Genomic DNA, 15,728 nt, shown 5'->3' on the forward strand with positions numbered 1-15,728 from the left:
CTTCCGCCTATCTCTTAGCTCATCAGGCGTCAAGGAATGAGAGGTAGCCCTGCTTCTTACACTGGACCCAGCAAGGGACTCCCTATCACTGGCGCCTTCCCTGTCAACTGGCGTCCCCAACCGGTCATTCTCACCCTCCTGATCAGTCTCTCTACCACTCTCTAGGGATGAGGTCTGGGAGCCCTCCCATTGGAAACCCTCGCTACACTCAGGATCCTCTGGGTACCCCCTAAGCACACTCCCTCCCTGGGTAAATGTCACAAACCTTTCAAAGAAATTCAGAGATCTCCTGAGGTCCCCTTCTACAGGCAGCCCTCTCTCTCTACAGAACCCCTCTAATTCCCCCTGCGTGTAAAACGGCAGGTCCTCTAAATCAAAGGTAAGCCCCAACTTGAAAAGGTACAAATAACTCAACTGTGACAACCACAATACCCAAGAGTGAGAACTGACAACAGGAAAAATGACCAAAGAGAGAAAGTTAAGAGAAGCCAAACATGTGATGGTCTACAATGGTATTGTGCAAGCGCAAGTCCTATCCCGTCGCTGCTTCCAATGTTAGAAATGGGGTCCTTGGTTGACAGTCAGGTTACCACCTGTTCAAGCAAAGACCCTCACTCTAGTCAGGGTAAAAGAGAATCACCCTCAGCTAACCCCTGCTTACCCCCTTGGTAGCTTGGCAGAGCAGTAGGCTTAACCTCAGAGTGCTAGGTGTAAAGTATTTGTACCAACACACACAGTAACTTAATGAAAACACTACAAAATGACAACACAGGGTTAGAAAAATAGGAAATATTTATCTAAACAAAACAAGACCAAAACGACAAAAATCCACCATACACAAGTCAAGTTATCAATTAAAAATCAAAAAGAGTCTTTGAGTAGTCTTAAAAACACACTAGCGCTGCTAGAGTGAAAATGTACCTGGTGTGCGTAAAAAATAACCCCGCACGGGCGGGTGTGCGTCGAAAATAACCCCGCACGGCGGTACTATAGTAAAAAATCCAGCCGCACGATGAGTTGAAGATCCCGCCACGCAGGTTGCGATCTCCCAGCCTCCGTCAGCGATGCTGCGCGTCGTTTCTCCTGCTCCGTGCGTCGATTTTTCGGTCGCGTTTCCTGCGAGCGTCGTTTCTCAGCTGCGGAGCCGGCGGCGCGTCGTTTTTCAGCCGCAGATCGAATTCGCGTCGATCTTTTCCCCGCACGGCGCTCTGTGCGTGGATTTTCTTGTCTTTAGGCTGCCAGCTTCTCCTTTCAGGGTCCCAGGAACTGGATGGGCACCACAGGGCAGAGTAGGAGTCTCCCTAGAGACTCCAGGTGCTGGCAGAGAGAAGTCTTTGCTGTTGTTTGAAGTCTCAGGGATTTTTAATTGATAACTTGACTTGTGTATGGTGGATTTTTGTCGTTTTGGTCTTGTTTTGTTTAGATAAATATTTCCTATTTTTCTAAACCTGTGTTGTGTCATTTTGTAGTGTTTTCATTAAGTTACTGTGTGTGTTGGTACAAATACTTTACACCTAGCACTCTGAGGTTAAGCCTACTGCTCTGCCAAGCTACCAAGGGGGTAAGCAGGGGTTAGCTGAGGGTGATTCTCTTTTACCCTGACTAGAGTGAGGGTCTTTGCTTGAACAGGGGGTAACCTGACTGGCAACCAAGGACCCCATTTCTAACACTAGTCATATTCCAGACGACCTCACAAGGACTGCTTAGGGGAAACTCCAGCAGAGAAGGAAAGGAGACGACAACTGACTTGGCCCCAGCCCTACCGGCCTGTCTCAAAGAACCTGCAGAAGAAAAGCGGCAGGTCCAGTGACCTCTGAAAAAACCTCCAGAGGACTGCCTGCATCACAGAGGATCAAGAAACTCCTGTGGACAGCGGCCCTGTCCAAACTAAACAAAGAAGGAACTGCTTCTAAAGGACTCCCACATCACTCCAGAAGCATGAGTCTTAAGCACTCTGCACCCGACACCGACCAAGTGCCCACCCTGGGTTGACCTCTACACCCCTCCACGACGCCGCCAGCAGAGGGAATCCTGAGGACCCCCTGACCGCGACCCACTGCACCCGCAGCCTCCAGGCCTTGGAGAAATGGACAACCCGTGCAGCAACGATCAACAGGCGGCCCTCTTCCCTGTACGACCAGTGGTGTGCCCGAGACACCCCCCTGGACCTAGCCTCTGGCACCCGAGACACCCCCGGGGCCCCCCCACAGAGTTTCATTAGAAACTAGACGCCCTGTCTGCACCCTGCACCCAGCCACCCCAGTGCCGCTGAGGGTGTGGGATTGGTGTCTACTTGGTGCCCCTTCAGTGCTCCTCTAATCCCTCTTGGTCTGCCCTCCGAGCCACAGGTACTTGCCTGCTGGAAGACCTAATTCCAAGTACCCCGTCTCCATAGAACATTAAAATTGCTCAAATTTGACCTCTGCAACTAACTGGGCCCTTGTTGCTGGTGGTGGGTGTTTGGGGTTGACTTGAACCCCCAACAGTGGACTACCTATAACCCAGAGACTGGAACTGTAAGTCGTGTACTTACCTGTAAAACTGTACTTTATTTCCACCAGGAACTGTTCTGAAAATACACTCTGTCCACTTTTAAAATAGAAATTTTCTGATTTCTTAAAAACGGTTTATTTAACTAAAGTCAAACAAAGTTACATTGATGTTTATGTTAAGTACTCAGCTGCAACAGTATTTACTTCTGAACTGAGTCTTGTGGTTCTAGTAAGAAAGTAACAAAAATATATTTTTCTATATAAAATCCAATAAGTCTGGAGTTTAGTCACTGAGTGTGTGTTTCTTCTATTGCTTGCGGGTGTACAACAAATGCTTAACACTACCCTATGATAAGCCTAACTGCTCGACCACACTACCACAAATAGAGCATTAGTATGAACTATTATTGCCTCTGTCAAGCCTCTGGGGAACCCCTGGACTTTGTGCACACTATATCTCATTTTGATATAGTATATACAGAGCCAGCTTCCTACAATGTCCTGGTTGTTTGGCCTTGTCCAGTACCCCTGGGATCAGGGGAAGACAGTGGAAAGGTGTATGCAAAAAATCCCTGACTAGTCGATTGATAGGGCATTTCACCTCAGATTAGTTGTGTAGGGACCTGAAGTCTTGGCATTTTGTGTTTTCCGGTCTTGTGAAAAGGTCTACGCTTGGAGTGCTTTAGCATTTGAATACTATGTCCACAACTTCCTGCTTTATTTTCCATTTGTGGGAGGAGTTTGTCTGCTCACTCTGTCTGCCTCCATGTTCTGTTATCTTGGGAGGTGTATTAATACCATGTTGTGTTCCTTTGGATTACCCATTGCTATATCTCCTATGCTAGTTTTGACAGCGGGAAATACTTTGTTTCTCTTTGCTTGTCGGAGGAGAACACTATTGCACCCATTGGGGAAGAGCACAGTCTGTCCTCTTACGTGTGCCTGGAATGCTTTCAGCACTAGGGAATCAGTCTTTAGTTCCAGGTAGTTTATGTGCTTCATGACGTCCATAGGATTCCAGAGTTTTCAGGCCTTTAGGTTGTCCATGTGTGCTCCCCAGCCCTTGGGGGATAGGTCTGTCGCTATAGTCACAGTGGGAGCTCGTAGTTCAAAAGATCTCCCTATCATTACAATTGTTGGATTCCGCCATTCTATTTTGTATTTGCATCATTGCTGTGACGACCACTAAGTCTTCAGAGTTCCCCATGGCTTGTGACTATTCGTTGCAGAGGGCCGCATATGTAGTCTTGTATTATTATTTTTTGGGGGGGGGGGGGGGGGGGGGGGGGGGGGGGGAAGGTAAGGTGAGAAGGTGGTGGTGGCCTGATGCCATCATGCCCATCCTTTTCATGACAGTCTTCACTGTCAGAGACTGCCCCCCTTCTGGTAAAGGTGAGCTTGCTCTGCTTTTGCCCTCTTGGGGACTAAGTAATTACATGTTGTTTTTGAATCCAGGGTTGCCCCCAGGACTACCTTTACTTGCTCAGGATGTAGTGATGATTTCAAGGCATTGTAGCATGTTGTAGACTCCTTCCTTGTCTTGGTGGTATTTTCGTTTTGAATTTGCCTTTACCAGCAAATTGTCCAGGTATGGATAAATGTGTATACTCTGTCTTTAGACCTATGCTGCTACTGCTGCTGGGCATTTCATAAACATTCTTGGTGTGCATTTTATGCACAAACGTGGCACTCTGAATTGGTAGTGTATATTGTCCAGGATGAATTTGGGGTACTTATTGTACCTCCAGTTCATTGGTATGTGAAAGGAGGCTTCCTTTAGAGCTAAGGTGGTCATGTAATCTCTCTTCTGTAAGGGTGGGATTACTTTTTGTAGCGTCATTTGAAATGCTGAGTTTGTATCTGAGGTCTAGGATCAATCTGAGTGTCAAGTATTGTTTTGGTAGTAGGTAGTACGGGGAGTAGATGCCCCTGCCTGCCTCTTTTGGCGGGGCCCTCTCTCTGGCTAGTTTCTGAAGTGGTTCCTTGACATCTTGCAGTTTTAAGAGTTCCTGTTCACTTCAGGTTCTTGCTCTTGGAGAAACCTGTGGCAGAGGTCTGGTCAGTTCTAAGTCTTACATTTAAGAACATATTGTCTGCAGTTATTGACCTTCACTCCGGAAGGACTCCACCTATTCTGCCCCCCACTGGCATTCTATGGTGTGGCTGTGGGACGAAGGGAGTCCCTTGTTTGCTGGTCCCCGTCCTCTTGGATATTTGTCCACTTCTCCTCCCTTGAAAGTACTGTCTTGCTATATGTTTCCACTGCTGGCTTGCAGCCTGCTACGCCGCCTGTTGGCCAAATCTCTGTAGTGGCTGGCTGCTGAGAAACTTGCCTTGCCAGCTGGCCTCCTGGTGGCCATCACTCCCTTTCTGAAGGAGTGTCTGACTTGCTGTGCTCCCATTGTTTTTGCAGTGCCACTATCCTTTTGATTTGCTGCAGCACTTCGTCCACTGTCTGTCTGAAGTGTCTCGCCCATAAAAGGCATATTGATGATCGATGCCTGTGTCCGCCTCGTTCAGCACTGACTTAAGGCAGGAGTTGGAGATGTTGCTTCCCTCCTGGATTAGGTCTCCTACGGACCCCCTCTGGGAAGTGTTGCATAAACCCTTCCATCTCGTCCCACTGTTGGTGCCAGCAGCAGTTGAGGAGGGCACTGGAGTTGGCTATCCTCTACTGTGTGGAAAGCCTCTCTTGATCTTCCTGCCAACCACATCCAATCTCTTACTCTCTTTCTCTGGTTATGGCCACTCTGATGTGCAGGCGTTATGCCTTTTTCTTGAGGTTGCCACAATGATGGAGTGCGCGGGGACATTGCGCTTAAAGAATTGTAGGTCCTACATTGAATGTTTGTACTTCTTCATATTAAGTGTTATTAGCCTTGCTGAGGCTGGTTCTCTAAAGACTTCTGTAAACAAATGGCTCCCTGTTGCAGTTACCCCCCACTTTTTGCCTGATACTGATGCTGACTTGACTGAGAAGTGTGCTGGGACCCTGCTAACCAGGCCCCAGCACCAGTGTTCTTTCACCTAAAATGTACCATTGTTTCCACAATTGGCACAACCCTGGCACCTAGGTAAGTCCCTTGTAACTGGTACCCCTGGTACCAAGGGCCCTGATGCCAGGGAAGGTCTCTAAGGGCTGCAGCATGTCTTATGCCACCCTAGGGACCCCTCACTCAGCACAGACACACTGCTTGCCAGCTTGTGTGTGCTGATGGGGAGAAAATGACTAAGTCGACATGGCACTCCCCTCAGGGTGCCATGCCAACCTCCCACTGCCTGTGGCATAGGTAAGTCACCCCTCTAGTAGGCCTTACAGCCCTAAGGCAGGGTGCACTATACCACAGGTGAGGGCATATGTGCATGAGCACTATGCCCCTACAGTGTCTAAGCAAAACCTTAGACATTGTAAGTGCAGGGTAGCCATAAGAGTATATGGGCTGGGAGTCTGTCAAAAACGAACTCCACAGCTCCATAATGGCTACACTGAATACTGGGAAGTTTAGTATCAAACTTCTCAGAATAATAAACCCACACTGATGCCAGTGTTGGATTTATTAAAAAATGCACACAGAGGGCATCTTAGAGATACCCCCTGTATTTTACCCAATTGTTCAGTGCAGGACTGACTGGTCTGTGCCAGCCTGCTGCTGAGAGACAAGTGTCTGACCTCATGCGGTGAGAGCCTTTGTACTCTCTGAGGACAGAAACAAAGCCTGCTCTGAGTGGAGGTGCTTCACACTTCCCCCCTGCAGGAACTGTAACACCTAGCAGTGAGCTTCAAAGGCTCAAGCTTCGTGTTACAATGCCCCAGGGCACTCCAGCTAGTGGAGTTGCCCGCCTCCTGGACCCAGCCCCCACTTTTGGCGGCAAGTCCAGGAGAGATAATGAGAAAAACAAGGAGGAGTCACTGGCCAGTCAGGACAGCCCCTAAGGTGTCCTGAGCTGAGGTGACTCTGACTTTTAGAAATCCTCCATCTTGTAGAAGGAGGATTCCCCCAATAGGATTAGGGATGTGACCCCCTCCCCTTGGGAGGAGGCACAAAGAGGGTGTACCCACCCTCAGGGCTAGTAGCCATTGGCTACTAACCCCCCAGACCTAAACACGCCCTTAAATTTAGTATTTAAGGGCTACCCTGAACCCTAGAAAATTAGATTCCTGCAACTACAAGAAGGACTGCCTAGCTGAAAACCCCTGCAGAGGAAGACCAGAAGACGACAACTGCCTTGGCTCCAGAAACTCACCGGCCTGTCTCCTGCCTTTCAAAGAACTCTGCTCCAGCGACGCCTTCCAAGGGACCAGCGACCTCTGAATCCTCTGAGGACTGCCCTGCTTCGAAAAAGACAAGAAACTCCCGAGGACAGCGGACCTGCTCCAAAAAGACTGCAACTTTGTTTCAAGGAGCAGCTTTAAAGACCCTGCAATCTCCCCGCAAGAAGCGTGAGACTTGCAACACTGCACCCGGCGACCCCGACTCGGCTGGTGGAGAACCAACACCTCAGGGAGGACCCCCGGACTACTCTACGACTGTGAGTACCAAAACCTGTCCCCCCTGAGCCCCCACAGCGCCGCCTGCAGAGGGAATCCCGAGGCTTCCCCTGACCGCGACTCTCTGAAACCTAAGTCCCGACGCCTGGAAAAGACCCTGCACCCGCAGCCCCCAGGACCTGAAGGACCGGACTTTCACTGGAGAAGTGACCCCCAGGAGTCCCTCTCCCTTGCCCAAGTGGAGGTTTCCCCGAGGAAGCCCCCCCTTGCCTGCCTGCAGCGCTGAAGAGATCCGTTGATCTCTCATAGACTAACATTGCAAACCCGACGCTTGTTTCTACACTGCACCCGGCCGCCCCCGCGCTACTGAGGGTGAAATTTCTGTGTGGGCTTGTGTCCCCCCCGGTGCCCTACAAAACCCCCCTGGTCTGCCCTCCGAAGACGCGGGTACTTACCTGCAAGCAGACCGGAACCGGGGCACCCCCTTCTCTCCATTCTAGCCTATGCGTTTTGGGCACCACTTTGAACTCTGCACCTGACCGGCCCTGAGCTGCTGGTGTGGTGACTTTGGGGTTGCTCTGAACCCCCAACGGTGGGCTACCTCGGACCAAGAACTGAACCCTGTAAGTGTCTTACTTACCTGGTAAAACTAACCAAAACTTACCTCCCCCAGGAACTGTGAAAATTGCACTAAGTGTCCACTTTTAAAGTAGCTATTTGTGAATAACTTGAAAAGTATACATGCAATTGAAATGATTCAAAGTTCCTAATGTACTTACCTGCAATACCTTTCAAACAAGATATTACATGTTAAATTTGAACCTGTGGTTCTTAAAATAAACTAAGAAAATATATTTTTCTATAACAAAACCTATTGGCTGGATTTGTCTCTGAGTGTGTGTACCTCATTTATTGTCTATGTGTATGTACAACAAATGCTTAACACTACTCCTTGGATAAGCCTACTGCTCGACCACACTACCACAAAATAGAGCATTAGTATTATCTCTTTTTACCACTATTTTACCTCTAAGGGGAACCCTTGGACTCTGTGCATGCTATTCCTTACTTTGAAATAGCACATACAGAGCCAACTTCCTACATTGGAGGATCAGCGGTGGGGTACAAGACTTTGCATTTGCTGGACTACTCAGCCAATACCTGATCACACGACAAATTCCAAAATTGTCATTAGAAATAGATTTTTGCAATTTGAAAAGTTTTTCTAAATTCTTAAAAGACCTGCTAGGGCCTTGTGTTAGATCCTGTTTAGCATTTCTTTTAGAGTTTAAAAGTTTGGTAAAAGTTTGAATTAGAACCTAGAACTAGTTTTAGATTCTTAAAAAGTATTCCAACTTTTAGAAGCATAATGTCCAGTACAGATGTGAATGTGGTGGAACTCGACACCACACCTTACCTCCATCTTAAGATGAGGGAGCTAAGGTCACTCTGTAAAATAAAGAAAATAACAATGGGCCCCAGACCTTCCAAACTACAGCTCCAGGAGCTGTTGGCAGAGTTTGCAAAGGCCAACCCCTCTGAGGATGGCAACACACAGGATGAAGATAGTGACTTGGAGGAAAATTCCCCCCTACCAGTCCTATTTAGGGAGAACAGGGTCTCTCAAACCCTGACTCCAAAAATAGTAGTCAGAAATGCTGGCTCCCTCACAGGAGGGTCCAGCCTCTCTGAAATCACTGAAGGTAACTCCAGTGAAGAGGACATCCAGTTAGCCAGGATGGCCAAAAGATTGGCTTTGGAAAAACAGATCCTAGCCATAGAAAGGGAAAGACAAGAGATGGGCCTAGGACCCATCAATGGTGGCAGCAACATAAATAGGGTCAGAGATTCTCCTGACATGTTAAAAATCCCCAAAGGGATTGTAACAAAATATGAAGATGGTGATGACATCACCAAATGGTTCACAGCTTTTGAGAGGGCTTGTGTAACCAGAAAAGTGAACAAATCTCACTGGGGTGCTCTCCTTTGGGAAATGTTCACAGGAAAGTGTAGGGATAGACTCCTCACACTCTCTAAAAAAGATGCAGAATCTTATGACCTCATGAAGGGTACCCTGATTGAGGGCTTTGGATTCTCCACTGAGGAGTATAGAATTAGATTCAGGGGGGCTCAAAAATCCTCGAGCCAGACCTGGGTTGATTACGTTGACTACTCAGTGAAAACACTGGATGGTTGGGTAACTGGAAATGAAGTGTATGACTATGTTGGGCTTTATAATTTGTTTATGAAAGAACACATTTTAAGTAACTGCTTCAATGAAAAGTTGCATCAGTATCTGGTAGACCTAGGTCCAATTTCTCCCCAAGAATTGGGAAAGAAGGCAGACCACTGGGTCAAGACTAGGGTAACCAAAACTTCCACTGGGGGTGACCAAAAGAAAGGGGTTACAAAACCTCCTCAGGAGAAAGTGGGTGACACTAGAAACAAAGAAAAAGAGTTCTCTGTAGGCCCCCAAAAACCAGACCAGGTGGGTGGGCCCAGAGACACAACCCAAAAAAAAGGTGGGTACCAGGGTAAGAGCTGGGATGCCACTAAGGCATGGTTCCATAACTGTAAACAGACAGGGCACCACACCAAGGACACTTCTTGTCCCAAAAACAAACCCCCTAGCAAAATCCCAGGGGTGACCAGTGTAGCCATTGGGGATGACTCCTCAGATGAGGAGGTCTTCATAGCCTTCAACTGGAAAAAGGGCCCAACAGGTGAGTTGGAGATTCCAGAGGGAAGTAGACACTTCCACCACCTACAGGTGAATGGAATCCCAGCCACTGCCCTGAGAGACACTTGTGCCAGTCACACTATTGTGCATGACAGGCTGGTGTTCTCAAACCAGTACATCCCAGGTGAGATGGCCAGAGTAAGAGTTAGCCCAGACAGGGTCACTAATAGGCCTGTGGCTTTTGTGCCCATAGAAGTGGGTGGAACTTTTAGCTGGAGAAGGGTGGTAGTCAGTACAGACCTCCCCCTTGATTGTCTCCTTGGAAATGACTACCCAGAGGTTAGTCAGAGCCCAAGAGAGGAACTGGTCCAGTGCCAGTCCTCTCCCAAGGATTCTGGAGTGCCTGCCTCTGCAGTAAATGCAAGTAGGCCCCAGAAGAAAAAGAAAAGGAAACAGAGTAGGAAAGGTGGACAACCTTTAGCCAAGGTTCCAGCAAGCCAAGGAGATTCTGCTCCAGTGGAGGAGAACTCCAAAAGTGGCTCTGATAAAATCCAACCTGACCCACAAGAAGTCCTGGCTAGTCAGGCAACTGTTAAGCCTGAGTGGGTGGCTCCTCAGCTAACAGAAGAAAGAGTGGAAGAAGGGTGTTTACTACAAGATGTGGTAACCCCCCACTCTAATACAGCAGACAGGCACCCTGAACCCAAAGAAGCCTGTAACTTAGCCCCTTCCCTTGTAGGTGAAGAGCTAAAGGTGTGGTTCTGGGCACTGACAGCTGTCAGTGGCCTCTGCTGGGTGTTAGCCTTTATGGCTGCACTATCCTTGGCATGGTGGTCTGACCCCATGCCAAATAACAAGTTAGGCCCCCTGACCCTGTTGGTCATGGTGGGGTTACTCCAGCTCTGGGTAACCTCTTTGGGTAAGCTAGGGGTGACCCTGGCTAAGATAAGATTAGCAGAGGTGGATACCTCTAACCCCAAAATAGAGAGAATGGGTGAAGACATAAAAAGCACAGACAAGAGGCAGTTCAGACTAGGTCCTATCACTGTGGAAGTGGGTCAGTTCCCCAGAGGGAATGACATGAACAGGAGGATGTAAGGCAGAGTAGGCCCTGCAACAAACCAGCCTATTTCCTCTACTCTTCCTCGCCTGACAGACTAGGAAGACTCTCCCAGCTTTGGCTGAGTCTCCTGGCCTGTGGGCTGGGGGGGACTTGTGTAAAGAAATGGCTCCCTGTTGCAGTTACCCCCCACTTTTTGCCTGATACTGATGCTGACTTGACTGAGAAGTGTGCTGGGACCCTGCTAACCAGGCCCCAGCACCAGTGTTCTTTCACCTAAAATGTACCATTGTTTCCACAATTGGCACAACCCTGGCACCTAGGTAAGTCCCTTGTAACTGGTACCCCTGGTACCAAGGGCCCTGATGCCAGGGAAGGTCTCTAAGGGCTGCAGCATGTCTTATGCCACCCTAGGGACCCTTCACTCAGCACAGACACACTGCTTGCCAGCTTGTGTGTGCTGATGGGGAGAAAATGACTAAGTCGACATGGCACTCCCCTCAGGGTGCCATGCCAACCTCCCACTGCCTGTGGCATAGGTAAGTCACCCCTCTAGTAGGCCTTACAGCCCTAAGGCAGGGTGCACTATACCACAGGTGAGGGCATATGTGCATGAGCACTATGCCCCTACAGTGTCTAAGCAAAACCTTAGACATTGTAAGTGCAGGGTAGCCATAAGAGTATATGGGCTGGGAGTCTGTCAAAAACGAACTCCACAGCTCCATAATGGCTACACTGAATACTGGGAAGTTTAGTATCAAACTTCTCAGAATAATAAACCCACACTGATGCCAGTGTTGGATTTATTAAAAAATGCACACAGAGGGCATCTTAGAGATACCCCCTGTATTTTACCCAATTGTTCAGTGCAGGACTGACTGGTCTGTGCCAGCCTGCTGCTGAGAGACGAGTGTCTGACCTCATGCGGTGAGAGCCTTTGTACTCTCTGAGGACAGAAACAAAGCCTGCTCTGGGTGGAGGTGCTTCACACTTCCCCCCTGCAGGAACTGTAACACCTAGCAGTGAGCTTCAAAGGCTCAAGCTTCGTGTTACAATGCCCCAGGGCACTCCAGCTAGTGGAGTTGCCCGCCTCCTGGACCCAGCCCCCACTTTTGGCGGCAAGTCCAGGAGAGATAATGAGAAAAACAAGGAGGAGTCACTGGCCAGTCAGGACAGCCCCTAAGGTGTCCTGAGCTGAGGTGACTCTGACTTTTAGAAATCCTCCATCTTGTAGAAGGAGGATTCCCCCAATAGGATTAGGGATGTGATCCCCTCCCCTTGGGAGGAGGCACAAAGAGGGTGTACCCACCCTCAGGGCTAGTAGCCATTGGCTACTAACCCCCCAGACCTAAACACGCCCTTAAATTTAGTATTTAAGGGCTACCCTGAACCCTAGAAAATTAGATTCCTGCAACTACAAGAAGAAGGACTGCCTAGCTGAAAACCCCTGCAGAGGAAGACCAGAAGACGACAACTGCCTTGGCTCCAGAAACTCACCGGCCTGTCTCCTGCCTTCCAAAGAACTCTGCTCCAGCGACGCCTTCCAAGGGACCAGCGACCTCTGAATCCTCTGAGGACTGCCCTGCTTCGAAAAAGACAAGAAACTCCCGAGGACAGCGGACCTGCTCCAAAAAGACTGCAACTTTGTTTCAAGGAGCAGCTTTAAAGACCCTGCAATCTCCCCGCAAGAAGCGTGAGACTTGCAACACTGCACCCGGCGACCCCGACTCGGCTGGTGGAGAACCAACACCTCAGGGAGGACCCCCGGACTACTCTACGACTGTGAGTACCAAAACCTGTCCCCCCTGAGCCCCCACAGCGCCGCCTGCAGAGGGAATCCCGAGGCTTCCCCTGACCGCGACTCTCTGAAACCTAAGTCCCGACGCCTGGAAAAGACCCTGCACCCGCAGCCCCAAGGACCTGAAGGACCGGACTTTCACTGGAGAAGTGACCCCCAGGAGTCCCTCTCCCTTGCCCAAGTGGAGGTTTCCCCGAGGAAGCCCCCCCCCTTGCCTGCCTGCAGCGCTGAAGAGATCCGTTGATCTCTCATAGACTAACATTGCAAACCCGACGCTTGTTTCTACACTGCACCCGGCCGCCCCCGCGCTGCTGAGGGTGAAATTTCTGTGTGGGCTTGTGTCCCCCCCGGTGCCCTACAAAACCCCCCTGGTCTGCCCTCCGAAGACGCAGGTACTTACCTGCAAGCAGACCGGAACCGGGGCACCCCCTTCTCTCCATTCTAGCCTATGCGTTTTGGGCACCACTTTGAACTCTGCACCTGACCGGCCCTGAGCTGCTGGTGTGGTGACTTTGGGGTTGCTCTGAACCCCCAACGGTGGGCTACCTTGGACCAAGAACTGAACCCTGTAAGTGTCTTACTTACCTGGTAAAACTAACAAAAACTTACCTCCCCCAGGAACTGTGAAAATTGCACTAAGTGTCCACTTTTAAAGTAGCTATTTGTGAATAACTTGAAAAGTATACATGCAATTGAAATGATTCAAAGTTCCTAATGTACTTACCTGCAATACCTTTCAAACAAGATATTACATGTTAAATTTGAACCTGTGGTTCTTAAAATAAACTAAGAAAAGATATTTTTCTATAACAAAACCTATTGGCTGGATTTGTCTCTGAGTGTGTGTACCTCATTTATTGTCTATGTGTATGTACAACAAATGCTTAACACTACTCCTTGGATAAGCCTACTGCTCGACCACACTACCACAAAATAGAGCATTAGTATTATCTCTTTTTACCACTATTTTACCTCTAAGGGGAACCCTTGGACTCTGTGCATGCTATTCCTTACTTTGAAATAGCACATACAGAGCCAACTTCCTACAACTTCCTTCCCCTGATCAAGGATGCTGGGACTATGGGCAGGCAAAGATTTGCCTTTTGGGATTGCATAAAGCAAGACCCTTCCTTTCCCTCCTCCAGTTGGACCCTATGTGTGTCTTGCTCCCTTCTGATGAGGCTGTTGTACGAGGACACATCAACTGGTGGTGAAGGCCTTGACGGATAGTTATCCATGCCTTCTTCAGGTGCCTCGACGTAGAGATTGTGCCACATGTCCTCGAACTGCCCATGTTCCTTGAACATCACTGATCCTTTGTCCTTAAACAGGGAGAACTCCTCCTGTTCTTTCGTGCGGCTCCAGGTTCAAGGGCACCTCGATGTCCTCTTGCATCTCGGTGGTTCACAAAGGCCTTGGTGGATATGAAAGGCCTTCAAGAGTCAGCAAAGTTATTTTTTTCTCTGAAGGAGGGCTGCCATTTCAGCCTAGTCTTAGCTTTATGCATTTTTTCTCTGGTCCTTCCAAAGATTTTTGGAGCATCGCTGTCGTGTTTGCAGACACAACGGCAGAAAAAAGAATCAGAAGATGGTGACCACGCACAGGAACTTCCTGGGCGCCATCTGATGTCACACAGGGGAGGGACTTACCTCAAAATGGTGGTCAACGATGCCATCCCACACAAAAAAATAAAAAGGAGAAGGACAAATCATGATTCCAGACCAAACCACTAGATGACGGAATAGATGCATAACATGTGAATGCAGAAAGGATTTATGCTGCAAAACTAATTATACCAAAGGAACATTTTCCTGATCCCAGTGAATTGAAAGGCTGTTTTCCATCTCCCTTCAAATAAAGTCTGACAAGGTTACCACATGGATGCACAAAGCCACAAGGACTAGGCTTATGTGAGATCACTGTGAGAAGGTGGATCTTGGGCACCAAGAAGAGATTTGCTACTTCTTCCATAAAGCTAATCCCTTAAGGAAAAAGGAGGAATGCCTTCTCATTCTTAAAGTGCATCAGTACTCTGAAGAATAATGTCTTGCAGTAGTGAAGAGTTGCAGGGTTCAATGAGAGACCTAGACTATCTCGGATAGTGCTCATCAATCTCTGGCATGGAGGGGATCTACTGAAAAGGGTCCTAACTTCCAAGGAAACAACACCGATGTAAGACTGCACAAGTACCTGAAGAAGCTATCTTCATAAGGCTGCACAGGCAGATAAAGGTTATCCTCAGTGAAAAAGATGCAGATATTGTTCACCTTCAGACAGACCCTCAAACCAAGACATGCGGGTAAGGGGACTTGAGAGCAGATGGAAATAAGAATGCTTCCATTTACCTTCCAGTTGCTATCGACAAGATCATGCAACTATTGGTAAGCACAAGATGTACAGAAATCTGTCTAGTACTGGAAATCGCTTTCTAATGTTAGACTTAAAAACTAAAATACAAATATTTGCAGATAGAGTGGTCCTTCCTCAACCACAGAAAAGTCACCTTTCAAGAGCAGTGTCAGATGCAATGCTTCAATTCAGTTCTTTCTGGCATCAAGAAATTAGGAAGGGAGAGTGGGACAGAAACGTTAATTATTCTTCCAGCACAATGTGAAAATACAAAAAAGGAAATGTAAAAATTGCACTTGTTCGGGACCGCCCGAATTGTGTATCCAATCAAATAAAGCAGGAGAAAAAGACTGCGTGGGAATTAATTACGGGAGATGTTGGAGGAATTCCAACAGGCAATTTAAGAAGGAGGGCTATGTACAAGCTTAGGTTTCATTTCTTGCAATGGCAAAGTACTCCATAGAGAAATAAATATGTAAAGCTCAAGCAATCTCACACAGAATGGCAATTATTCATAGCAAAGTACTGAGTAACAAACTAAAGTCAAGTAAGATCCTGAAGAACATCTCTTCCAGAAATTCTGAGACATGTTCTCTATACCAAGTTATTGATGTCCTTACCTCTCGAACCTTCCGCTTCTTGCCAAACATAATCTTGTTGTACAAATATTTCTCTCTCTTCTTCATCATCATGATAGCAAGACGTTTCTCCTCATTCTTCTCTCGGTCAGCTGCATGGGAACGATTTTCTGTTTTCAGCATCCCTGCAGTCACCTTCACATTCAGCCGCTGTTGATTGAAAAGCAGAACCACTGAAGAAAGTGCCAATGAAGCGCAATACACCAGACAGTTGTATATAGG

At 48.2% G+C, this 15,728-nt stretch overlaps 1 protein-coding gene across 1 annotated transcript in view; it reads right to left on the minus strand.

Annotated features, from left to right (window-relative positions):
* The window catches only part of PES1 (pescadillo ribosomal biogenesis factor 1), a 210,061-nt gene that overhangs the window by 10,857 nt on the left and 183,476 nt on the right, over positions 1-15,728 (minus strand). The window contains exon 14 of the mRNA XM_069214643.1: positions 15,489-15,656. Within this exon, the coding sequence (XP_069070744.1) occupies positions 15,489-15,656 (168 nt within the window). The remainder of the gene's footprint in view (positions 1-15,488; positions 15,657-15,728) is intronic.

The sequence above is a fragment of the Pleurodeles waltl genome, chromosome 11 (assembly GCF_031143425.1).
Source record: "Pleurodeles waltl isolate 20211129_DDA chromosome 11, aPleWal1.hap1.20221129, whole genome shotgun sequence".
Taxonomy (NCBI): Eukaryota; Metazoa; Chordata; class Amphibia; order Caudata; family Salamandridae; genus Pleurodeles; species Pleurodeles waltl.